General features: G+C 46.2%; 1 protein-coding gene across 2 annotated transcripts in view; it reads right to left on the bottom strand.

Annotated features, from left to right (window-relative positions):
* The window catches only part of TUT7 (terminal uridylyl transferase 7), a 267,054-nt gene that overhangs the window by 172,441 nt on the left and 82,128 nt on the right, over positions 1–12,485 (bottom strand). For both annotated transcript variants that reach the window (XM_063913764.1, XM_063913765.1), the window contains exons 5-6: positions 4,075–4,252; positions 3,879–3,967 (exon numbers count right to left, since the gene is read on the bottom strand). In XM_063913764.1, the coding sequence (XP_063769834.1) occupies positions 3,879–3,967; positions 4,075–4,252 (267 nt within the window). The remainder of the gene's footprint in view (positions 1–3,878; positions 3,968–4,074; positions 4,253–12,485) is intronic.

The following is a 12,485-nucleotide window of genomic DNA, read 5'->3' as shown; positions in this document are numbered from 1 at the left end:
ACTTGCGCGACTCAGTAAATAGCACTAAGGTGTCTCTATAAATATATGTCTGGCCAAGTGCAGTGCACGCCAGCAATATGCCTGATCCCAAATTCCCCTTAACACCCCTGCGCCTTCAATGGAGGAGAGATGTAACACAGGAAATTCTGGAATTACAACAGGAAAAACAGGAAGCATGGTTAATATGTCCCCATGCTCACAGTATAACACAAAGTGCCGACTTATAATTATGTAGGCAGATTTAATAAACCTCTTATGTTGCACTCAAACCTGCACATATAACTTGTATCCTGTTTTAACAAAGACTTCATAGCCTATTGTAATACATATGCAGCACTGCTGTATTCCCTTTATCAATAAGAGTTGAATCATGAGCTTTTATCCAGTGACCCTGACATTTCTGTGTGCAGGGAACATCACTGTGGCAGCAAAGTTAGTCACTAGGCTATGGAGCCTGCCTTTTGACTCTCATTTGTGTGCCCCCCCGTGCTCCGTGTACCGTTCTGTATACACTGAGCCGGCTATGGTGGAGAGGGAGCCCGAAGCGGCATCGAGGGCCGGGGAGCGCGCTGTATAGAGCCGTGGAGCGGCCTATGCATAAAACCATGTGGCCAACGCGGCTCAGAGCGGCGGGGGAGACAGCCTAAACAGCGGCGCTGGAAGCTGCGGCGGGCGGCTGAAGGCAGCGGCGGGCGGCCACACACACACACACACAGTATCCCACACAGTGGGGCGGCAGCGTGAGCTAACCGCCCCGTTCAACATACCTGGACCCTGTGGTGAGGGCTATGACGGGGCTTCTCTGTAAGTTCCGTCCAGCCTTTACTGCAGGTTTTAGTCCTGCACGTGGTAGTGAGGGAGCTCTTTTTAGAGAGGTCCGACACCCACAGCTGCTAAAGCAGCCTTCACTATCCCGGACCCACGCCTATTGGAAGGGGGGAAGGGATGTGGTAAATCGTTGAAAAAAGAAAAAACTTAGAAAAAATTCCAATGAAATGTGGACAAACTCCACAAGCCTTCTAACTGTCGAGCACAGAAAAAACACTGAGGTACTCAGGGATATGGAGGGGAGGTGCAGTTTCAAAATTAATTTATTCAGTGCCTTCTTCCAGTGGAAGCCGTCCATATCCCAAGAGTACTCCAGTGACCCCTAGTGGATGAAAAAGAAAAATGACTGCTGTGATGCAGCGTCCTCTAGAGGGAGCTTGAACCGTATAGCCAAAATTAGGGGTTCAATACCCTGAGCAGAATCTGAATCCCCACTAACAGGATCCAAGTCCTCCCCATCTTCCTGTATAGCCTCATCTGTATCATAGAGCAGAGCAGGTAGACCACGCTATTGTGCACCTGCATGAGAGGGGGGGCCATGTAACATCTGCCCTAGCAGCTAAGTCTGCAACAGCTTGTTGTAGTAGCTGCGTTTTCTGTACATTAGCAGTGAGCTGGGATGACATAGCAGACATCATAGTTTTAAGAGACCCCGGCCAGTGTGGCTCTGGACCCTCTCCCCCAGCCCCTTCACTGATTTGTGAATATTGGCTTCATTGTTCACAAGAAGCAGAATCAGATGACAATGGAGAGAATCTGGTGTAGCATACACTGCACAGTTTGTGTTGACCCATGTTTCGCAGTAAGCGCAATGACATACACACAGACAGTAATACTTTGCAAGCCTGCTCTTAGTGTATGTGAGAGGAGACAGAGAGAGAGAGAGAGAGAGAGAGAGAGAGAGAGAGAGAGAGAGAGAGAGAGAGAGAGAGAGAGAGAGAGAGAGAGAGAGAGAGACACACACAAGCACACCCCTAGCTGCACTGCCCCAGTGAGGCTGACAGTTAACTATATCACAGCAAATACTAGTAAATTCTGTCCTGGATAGGACAGTGTACAATAGCAGCTCTTCCCCTTTGCTACACCCTGTACCAGATTTCCAGCGTGTCTTGTGTGGAAGGGAGCGCTGTGTGTGCTGTCCGTGGCTGCATTAAGCAGAGGAGGGCGCCAAAATGCCTCTGGTCCCGCTCTGAGTTAGCTCCGCCCCTTCAATGGCGCTAGAGCTATAATGATTTTTATAATGGCAAAGTCTCCTGTGTGGCTTAAAAACGCAGCACAAGTGCTAGTTCAAGCTAATATAAGCCAGTCTACACGGGGTGCTCTAGCGGGACCCCCCCCCACCGAGGAGGGTCCCGTATGCCATGCCCACGTTCAGCCACACTTTGAACCGGGGTACCCCCATAGCGGAGCCCCCGGTTTGTACTCGCCACAGACGTCCCCTTCAGGCAAGTGTTGGGGTGTGTGGCGTGCTGCGATTGTGACAGCCAAGGCGCAGTGCCCCGCTGAACAAACAACCTCTCACGACGGTGGTCCTGCAGCTGGGAAGCGGCTCTGCACCTCGCTAGGCCGGTGACCGTCTCCTTAGCTCCCCCCCCACCTCCCGCGGTGCAGGTATGCTGTTGCCCAAACAGCATACCAAAAATAATAGAAGTTTAAAAGAAATGAAGAAAACTCTCTGGAGCTGCAGAGATGTGCATCCTCTCCTGAGGGCACTTTTTTCTAAACTGCCTGTGGGAGGGGGCATAGAGGGGAAGAGCCAGCACACCCAGTGAAGAAATTTAAAGTGCCCCAGCTCCTTTGGACCCCGTCTATACCCCATCATACTAGATTCCCCCAATATCCCTTATGGATGCTAGAGAAATACACATTTAAAAGCAGAAAGGGCCCAAGTGTGCTGCCTCACGTGGAACAGGCACGTAAAGTGCTACTGTGGCTGTAGAAGAGTTAAAGGGGGGTATCCTATTCGCCGCGATATCACCGTTTTGTGATAAATTATCACAAATGCCATAATTCCATATCCTATTACCAGTGATAAGTTTCCATGGGGCTTATCACAGATTTCTCTTCACCATGTTTTCCTATATTAGTTCTTTTAGTTTGGGAGGGGGGGGGGGGGGGGGGGGACGGGACAGGTGTACAGGCAGATTTCCTAATTTCCTCCTATACTTATCACCACTTTTGCCGGCTAGAATTATTCGCTCGAATCCCGTTTCCACCATTTTGGAATAGGATAGGTGCGAAAAACCGCGATCGTGGCTAATAGGATACCCCCCAAAGTGGCACATGTATCAAAGCTTGAAGACACAGGCAGATTGCTTGGTACTTTCTCTCTCCAAGTTTTGATAAATCTTCACCATAATATTAGACAAGCAATTTTTCAATTCTATAAGTATCCTGCGTTCGGTTAGTGAAGCTTAACCACAGTTAATGGTGTGAATACACCCAATGGTAGCCGTAGGAGATGGGGAAAAAAAACAAAAAAAAAAAAAAACTGGTCAGGGTCTGCCCTTTTACATTTTAGCCATTACACGTCTACTATGTAATATCTTTAGTATAACCACAACATTGTTATAAAATAGAAAGCTGTACAACTTCTGATCCAGTAGTTGGATGGTATTTGGTGGTAGTTGGGTGGTATTATATGAGCTTTATATATTCAATTATGATTCTTAAAAGTATGAAATTGTGGAGCATTGCATAGATTGCTGCTGTACAAATTTAAAGAGTCTTTGTGGATCAAAAGAAACAATTCCCCAAATCTACACATAGTGAATATATAGCCATCTTGTGGCATGAACCAATGGTCATGAGACTACAGCCCATTCATTCACATTGCACAGAAAATTGACAAAATGCATTCTCAGCACTATGGATTATGCTTCCACCACCGCACAGAAAAATAACACCTTAATCTGTGTGCGACACCTATACATTACCAGGCAGCAAGTGAAATGCTTGCCCAAGAAGCTAGTCCATTATTTTACCCAAATACAGGCATAAAAGCCAAGTGTGAGCAGCTCACCATTTTTAATGGTGATTAATAAACTTACGTATGCAGGAAACTGAATATCTATGTTCAGGTCTGAATTTGTAAAACCCATTCTGCTGCAGGAGGATCCGTAAAGCCGCAGAGAGCACCCTGTGAAGAGCAAAAGTAATGTATTTATAAACCACAAACACCCCCAACAAAGAGGGAGAAAGAAGGTGGGTGATGGATTTGGAAACTTAAGTAAGAATTGTCTATACCTGGGAGTTTCTCTTTCATGAGCGATTCCATGGCAGTTATAATGGACTGTCTCTTCGCAAAGTCATCTTCATGTAATCCATGGTCCTGTACTATTTTACTAATCGCAATATCTATTGCTTGTATCTGCGGCAGTGTTGGTGGCGGCAGTGTTGTCAGCAGTTCTTCTTCCCTTTTTTCCTGCAGGATAAGCAGTCTTAACTTATCATCATCAAAAACTACATGACTACCTTTCACATATTTACTCCAATCACAATACATTTGTTAGTTAATGTAAGACAAATGGGTTTAGTATCTGCACACTCAATACGATTTCCAAGTTTTATGGATGTGTGGGGTTCATCACCTCACATCCATTAGAAAGGAGCCCCTCTTATCAAATAACAAATAATATCTTATATTTACAGGGGGTGCTGTCAACTACAGTGTACATTCATTGAGGTTTGTGGAGAAAAAGAAACAGAGGAATCTGTAATGTTGACGCACTGAGTAGAGGTATTATTAAAATATAACTTTTATTAGATATACATTAAATTATATTCTGAATCATTGGTCCAGACTACAGTGAAACATAGAGTTAAAAACATTGACAGTACTAACATATATGTGAATAAAGAAATGAAAAATGTGAATAAAGATCTTTTAAAAAATGTGTCCACGTGTGTTTTAGTGTAAGGTCTTATTTAGTAACCGTATGGGCATACTGGTGCCAAAATCTATGATCTTTATTGTCCCAAATGGTCTATCCCCACTGAATCCGTATTCCTAGATCATAGGTCACTGAACTATTGTTTAAGAATATATAGATTTTTGTTAGGATCCTGAGATTGAAGTGATGTTTCTTCACTTAGAGCTGATGGGAATATGGCAGTTCCCGTATTTTAGTTTCACAGCTCACAATTATCTCTGTACTAGGCTAATATTCAATTATGCTGGAGATATCAGCACTATATATTGCTTTCCTTAGAGGTATGCCAACCCCAATTATATTGGAAAGCCCACTATTTATCAGTACAGGACATCACTTGCATAGCCCACACTGTTAAAGGGAGTAGCCCTTATTTTTACAGTGTAATTGGGCTGCCCCGTAGGGATATAATGATCCAACTTCTTATATATATGTATATGTATAGTGATATTGATCTTGGTTCAGTGGTAAATGATATGGATAGAGTCATTCATTAAATGGCAGCATATGCCCTCCCACTTGTATGAATGAGGAGGATTTGTTTTAATTTATAATGCCAGGTAATTCGAATCTATACACATAAAATATAATAATATGTGGAAAAAATTGATCTAACCTATCAAGAAGGATTTGTTAATATGGATGGAGACAAAACACAGCACAAGGTCTTCAATTTCAAACTTTGTTATGGCACATAGATTAAACTGTGCTGTCTTACTGACAATGAATGTAATTATTCAGCTGCCAGCTGGCTTATTGATGTTGCCAGTGAGATTGTTACAATGTATTGAATTAAGTATGGCTGTGGAGTATGTTGCAATTCTCCTGTTCTCATATGTTTTCAGGCGTGTTTGTTACAATGTATAACATTCCACTTAGAACAAGAGACTGCTAACATCACACTGATAAGATTGTGCAGATATTGCAATTAGCACAAATGCTTAAGTAGCTGGTGCTGTTCCAGTGTGTTATATCATATATAGCACTGACAGCTATCTATTGCATATTATATATGTTTTCCATCCGAGATTATTATGGCATACACATTCATTTATTTAATTATAGTTTATCTTTTAATTTTTAATATGTAGCTTAAAATCCTATAGTACTCTGTTAGATCAATCTAATGTGAGACACTCACATTGGTATCTATTCCTCCTGTGTCAGTGGTCCGTTATCCACTGGCATTATTGGCATGTACTAATCACTATATGCCTTCTCATGCCTTCACTAATAAGGAGGAAGCCTGGTCTCATTCGTAAGTGGAAACAGTTTTACAGTTTTAACAGTTATAGATATTGAGCATTCCTATGTGTTACACACGTGGACACACATTAGTTAATGTAAGCTAATGCCGGGCATACGTGCCACACATCTGGCAAATCCGCCCAATAACAGCTGATCAGACAGATAATTGCAGAGTCTAAGTGGCCTACCTACCTAAAAATATTGATCGTCGGGCATGCCGGATCATCCAGCACGTCCCTCCAATGCAATATTTTCAAGTGTTCAGTTGGCCGCATCGGGCAGTGTATGCCCTACCAATGGACATTTCGCCTGTTCCTTCACACGAGAAGGAATGTGGAAATGTCTCTTGTCCGGGGGGTGGAGCGCTGATATCATGTCACATGCACTGTGAGAGATCACCCAGTGAATGTCCCGGATTTTGGCAGGGTCAGATAAAATGCCTGTTGCTCCAACAGGCATTTTATCTGACCATGTATGCCCAGCATAAGTTATCGTAGGGTGTATGATAATAAAAAAATAGGATTTTGAATACCTACCGGTAAATCCTTTTCTATGAGCCCGTAGAGGATGTTGGGCATCTCAAAGAACCATGGGGTATAGACGGGATCCGCAGGAGACATGGGCACTTTAAGACTTTCAAAAAGGGGCGTGACCTGGCTCCTCCCTCTATATCCCCCACCAGACTCAGTTTGGAACTGTGCCCGGCGAGACGGACATTTCGAGGAAAGGATTTAACAAAGGTGAGCACAACACCAGCTCACGCCATAAGCATGCCGTACAACATGGCAGATAACTGAACACGTCAACGGACATGAACAAGATTCAGCAAGAAGCTGAAAAAAACCATAACACCAACTGTGTTTAACCAGAACTACACTGCAGATAAAGTACGCACTGGGACGGGCGCCCAACATCCTCTACGGACTCATAGAAAAAGGATTTACCGGTAGGTATTCAAAATCCTATTTTCTATTTCGTCCTAGAGGATGTTGGGCCGCTCAAAGAACCATGGGGATAATACCAAAGCTCTAAAAACGGGCGGGAGAGTGCGGTTGACTCTGCAGCACCAATAGACCAAAACTAAGGTCTTCATCGGCCAAGGTATCAAACTTGTAAAACTTAGCAAATGTGTTTGACCCCGACCAAGTAGCAGCTCGGCAAAGTTGCAATGCCGAGACACCCCGGGCAGCCGCCCAGGAGGAGCCCACCTTCCTAGTGGAATGGGCATTCACCGATTTCGGTAACGGCAAGCCTGCCGCGGAATGAGCCTGCTGAATTGTTTGACAAATCCAGCGTGCAATGGTCTGCTTGGAAGCAGGACATCCAATCTTATTGGGAGCGTATAAAATAAACAGAGACTCTGTTTTCCGCAATGGAGCCGTTCTGGCTACATAGATTTTCAAGGCTCTGACCACATCCAGAGACTTATCCGCAGCCAAAGCGCCAGTAGCCACTGGCACCACAATAGGTTGGTTAATATGAAAAGAGGAAACCACCTTTGGCAGAAATTGTTGCAGAGTTCTTAACTCAGCACGATCTTCATGGAAGATCAAATAAGGGCTCTTGTGAGACAAGGCCGCCAACTCTGACACCCGCCTAGCGGATGCCAATGCCAATAAAATGACAACCTTCCAAGTGAGGAATTCAACTCCACTTTACGTAAAGGTTCAAACCAATGTGACTGAAGGAATGATAACACCACGTTAAGGTCCCAAGGTGCCACAGGGGGCACAAAAGGAGGTTGGATATGCAACACCCCTTTCACAAAGGTCTGCACCTCAGGAAGTGAGGCCAGTTGTTTCTGAAAGAAAATGGACAAAGCAGAAATCTGTACTTTAATGGAGCCCAATTTAAGGCCCTCATCCACACCATTTTGTAGAAAATGGAGAAAACGGCCAAGGTCAAATTTCTCCACATGAGCTTTCTTGGACTCGCACCAGGAAATATATTTCCTCCAAATACGGTGATAGTGCTCCGACGTCACACCCTTCCTGGCCAGGATAAGAGTAGGTATGACTTCACTGGGAATACCCTTTTGGGCTAAAATCTGGCGTTCAACCGCCATGCCGTCAAACGTGGCCGCTGTAAGTCTTGATAGACGAACGGCCCCTGCCGCAGCAGGTCCTCGCGCAGAGGAAGAGGCCAGGGATCGTCGACCAGTAACGGCAGAAGATCCGGGTACCAAGTTCTCCTTGGCCAGTCCGGGACCACTAGGATCGCCGGAATGCTTATCCTTTTTAGAAGCCTCAGCACCTTTGGGATGAGTGGAATCGGAGGTAACACATACACTGAGGGGAACACCCAGGGTGTTGTCAGTGCATCCACCGCGTCCGCCTGAGGGTCCCTGGACCAAGAGCAATACCTTGGAAGTTTCTTGTTGAGGCGAGACGCCATCATGTCTATATGGGGAACCCCCCATCGCTTTGTCAGCAGCGTGAAGACCTCCGGATAGAGGCTCCACTCTCCTGGATTTAGGTCGTGTCTGCTGAGGAAGTCCGCTTCCCAGTTTTCAACTCCCGGAATGAATATTGCCGACAGAGCACTTGTATGCCTCTCCGCCCAGCGAAGAATCTTTGTGGCTTCTGCCATTGCCACTCTGCTTCTTGTGCCGCCTTGGCGGTTTATGTAAGCTACTGCCGTGACATTGTCCGATTGAATCAGAATCGGCAGGTCTCGAAGAAGATGTTCTGCTTGTAGAAGGCCGTTGTAAATGGCCCTCAGTTCCAGAACGTTGATGTGAAGACAAGTTTCTGGACTTGACCATCTTCCCTGGAAGGTCACCCCCAGAGTGACTGCCCCCCAACCTCGGAGACTTGCATCCGTGGTCACTAAGATCCAGTCCTGGATCCCGAACCGACGTCCTGCAAGGAGGTGAGAGCTGTTGAGCCACCACAGGAGGGAGACCCTGGTGTTGGGAGATAGAATTATCTTCCGGTGCATATACAGGTGGGATCCGGACCACTTGTCCAACAGATCCCCTTGAAACACTCTGGCATGGGACCTCCCGAATTGGAGGGCCTCGTATGCCGCCACCATCTTTCCCAGCAATTGAATGCATTGATGAATGGAAACAGTTTTCGGTTTCAATAAGAGTTTTACCAAACTCTGAATTTCCAGAGCTTTCTCCACCGGGAGAAAAACCTTCAGCTGGACCGTGTCCAGAATCATGCCCAAAAACGCCAAACGGGTTGTCGGGATCAACTGTGACTTTTGTAAGTTCAGGAGCCAGCCGTGCTGTTGTAGAACTGACATGGACAGTGCAATGTCCTGTAACAACTTGTCTTTGGACTTCGCCTTTATCAGGAGATCGTCCAAGTACGGGATAATTGTAACTCCTTGCCTGCGCAGGAGAACCATCATTTCTACCATTACTTTGGTAAAAATCCTCGGAGCCGTGGACAGACCAAACGGCAACGTCTGAACGTATCCTGGATAGCAAACCTCAGGAATCTTTGGTGAGGAGGATAAATGGGGACATGCAGGTAAGCGTCCTTTATGTCCAAGGAGACCATGAACTCTCCTTCCTCCAGACTGGAGATCACCGCTCTGAGAGACTCCATCTTGAATTTGAATTTCTCTAGGAATAAGTTGAGAGATTTCAGGTTGAGAATAGGTCTCACCGAGCCGTCCGGCTTCGGCACCACGAACAGGCTTGAATAAAAGCCCTGCCCCTGCTGATCTAGGGGTACCGGGACCACAACCTGATTTAGACAATTTTTGTACTGCACCGCAGACTAGTTCCCTTTCCTGCAGCGAAGCTGGCAAGGCTAATTTGAAAAACCGGCGAGGGGGCACGTCTTGAAACTCCAGTGTGTACCCCTGGGATACAATCTTCAACACCCAAGGGTCTAGACCCGAGCGAACCCAGACCTGACTGAAAAACCTGACACGTGCCCCCACCTGAGCGGGTCCCTGTAATAGGGACCCGGCGTCATGCGGTGGGTTTTTAGGAGGAGCCGGGGAGGACCTCTGCTCGTGGACACCCGAGGAGACGGGTGCCCTTTTTCCTCTACTAGCCAGAAAGAAGTTGCCTCGGCCCCTTCTATACTTGTTGGGCCGAAAGGAATGCATTTGATAATTTGGCTGTTTCTTTTGCTGCGTAGGAACCGAGGGTAAGAAGGTTGATTTACCCGCGGTAGCTGCTGACACTAAATCAGCAAGGCCTTCACCGAAAAGTTCTCCCCCTTTGAAGGGAAGGGATTCCACATTCCTTTTGGAATCAGCGTCAGCATTCCACTGATGAGTCCAAAGCGCACGTCTAGCCGCAATGGACATAGCATTCGCCTTAGCACTAAGGAGGCCAGCGTCACGTACAGCCTCTTTCAAGTATGCAGCTGCATCTCTCATAACCCAGCGTCACCTGGATGGAATCTCTATCTAGATTCTCCCAATCAGAAGATAAAGTGTCTGCCCACTTTTCAATAGCACTACTGACCCACACGGAAGCAATAAGAGGCCTGAGCAACGTTCCTGTAGTAGTGAAAATAGCCTTCAGGGTAGCCTCCTGCTTACGGTCCGCTGGTTCCTTAAGAGTCGTCGACTGAGCTGCAGGGAGGGCTACCTGTTTCGACAAACGTGCCAGGGCTTTGTCTACAGTGGGGGGATTCTCCCACGGGTCCCTATCAGATTCGGGAAAAGGGTATGCCACGTTGATTATTTTAGGAATCTGAAACTTTTTATCAGGGTTATTTCTAATGCTATCCAAGAGAGCGTTCAGTTCAAAACAAGGAGGAAAAGTAACAGAGCGCTTTTTCTCCTTGTAAATCAGGACCCTGGTTTCAGGTGTAATAGGGTCCTCATTAATATTCAAGATATCTTTAACAGCTACAATCATATACTGAATACTCTTAGCCAATCTTGGATCTAATCTGGAATCAGCATAATCGACATCGGCATCAGAGTCCGTGTCGGTACCTGTGTCAACTAATTGGTCAAAACTACGTTTGTGTGACCCTGCAGGGTCTTGCAACTGTAATAAAGCGTCCTCTACTGTTCTCTTCCATACCTGGGATTGAGACGCAGACTCAAACTTTTGATTTAATGATGTGACACATGCAAAGCATTCAAAGTATTTAACCAATCTGCAGTCGGCGGTGCCGACATGGCCACTCCCAAAACATTTGGTGTCCCCAACAAATCGTCCCCCGGAGAGGAGTAATCAGCCTGCGACATGTCGACACCTGAGAAACAGCACACACACCAAGCAGTGAGGGAACACAAAGGGAAATAGCCAGCTCACACCCCAGCGCCAAATAAGCAGGTCTGTGAACACCAAAGATGTCCCAGAGCTGTCTGCGCTTGTTTTACATAAATAAATATGCCCCCTCTATGTCTTTTTAGCCCCCTGGTACTTGCTGCGGAGAGGAAGGACCAGCTACTTCAGTTTGTGGAGGAGGAAATGGCGCCAGTGAGCAGTGAGGAAGAAGCTCCGCCCCCAACATGGCGCACTTCTACCCGCTTTTATTATTTAATTATATGCCGGCGGGGGTTAGCGGGCAGTGCCAGGGCACTGTAGGATTATGCCAGCCATATATATATATATATATATATATATATATATATATATATATATATATATATATATATATATATATATATATATATATATATATATATATATATATATATATATATATATATATATGGGGGGGGGGGGGCGGGCGCCCTGGGTAGCATATATTACCATATATATATATATATATATATATTATATATATATATTATATATATAGTAATATATGCTACCCAGGGCGCCCGCCCGCCCCCCCCCCCCCCCCAGCGCCCTGCACCCAGCGGTGTGTACTCAGCGGGAGCATGGCGCGCACTGTGCACAGCCACTGTGCGGTACCTCTACAATGCCGTCTTGAAAGACGAAGAGAAGTCTTCTTTCTTCTTTTACTCACCTGTCTTCTGACTTGAAGAGGGGGGACGGCAAGCTGTGGGAGGGAGCATCAAGGAGAGCCCGGCGTTCGTCTCCCCTCAGGAGCTGAAGGCATCCTGTCAGCAGGGAGTCTGTAGCCAGCAGATCTCCCCAAAATAAAAAACCTAACATTAAGTCTTTCAGAGAAACTCTAGGAGCTCCTCCTAGTGCCCTGTCTCTCGTCCGGGCACATTTCTAAAACGGAGTCTGGTGGGGGATATAGAGGGAGGAGCCAGGTCACGCCCCTTTTTGAAAGTCTTAAAGTGCCCATGTCTCCTGCGGATCCTGTCTATACCCCCTGGTTCTTTGAGCGGCCCAACATCCTCTAGGACGAAATAGAAATAAGATTTTAAACCTACAGGTAAATCTTTTTCTCTTAGTCCGTAGAGGATGCTGGGGACTCCGTAAGGACCATGGGGATAGACGGGCTCCGCAGGAGACATGGGCACTTTAAGAAAGACTTTGACTCTGGGTGTGCACTGGCTCCTCCCTCTATGCCCCTCCTCCAGACCTCAGTTAGAGAAACTGTGCCCAGAGGAGATGGACAGTACGAGGAA

This window comes from Pseudophryne corroboree, chromosome 1 (assembly GCF_028390025.1).
Source record: "Pseudophryne corroboree isolate aPseCor3 chromosome 1, aPseCor3.hap2, whole genome shotgun sequence".
Taxonomy (NCBI): domain Eukaryota; kingdom Metazoa; phylum Chordata; class Amphibia; order Anura; family Myobatrachidae; genus Pseudophryne; species Pseudophryne corroboree.
Note: the sequence above shows the minus strand (reverse complement) of the source record. Positions and strands in the feature narration are given on the sequence as shown.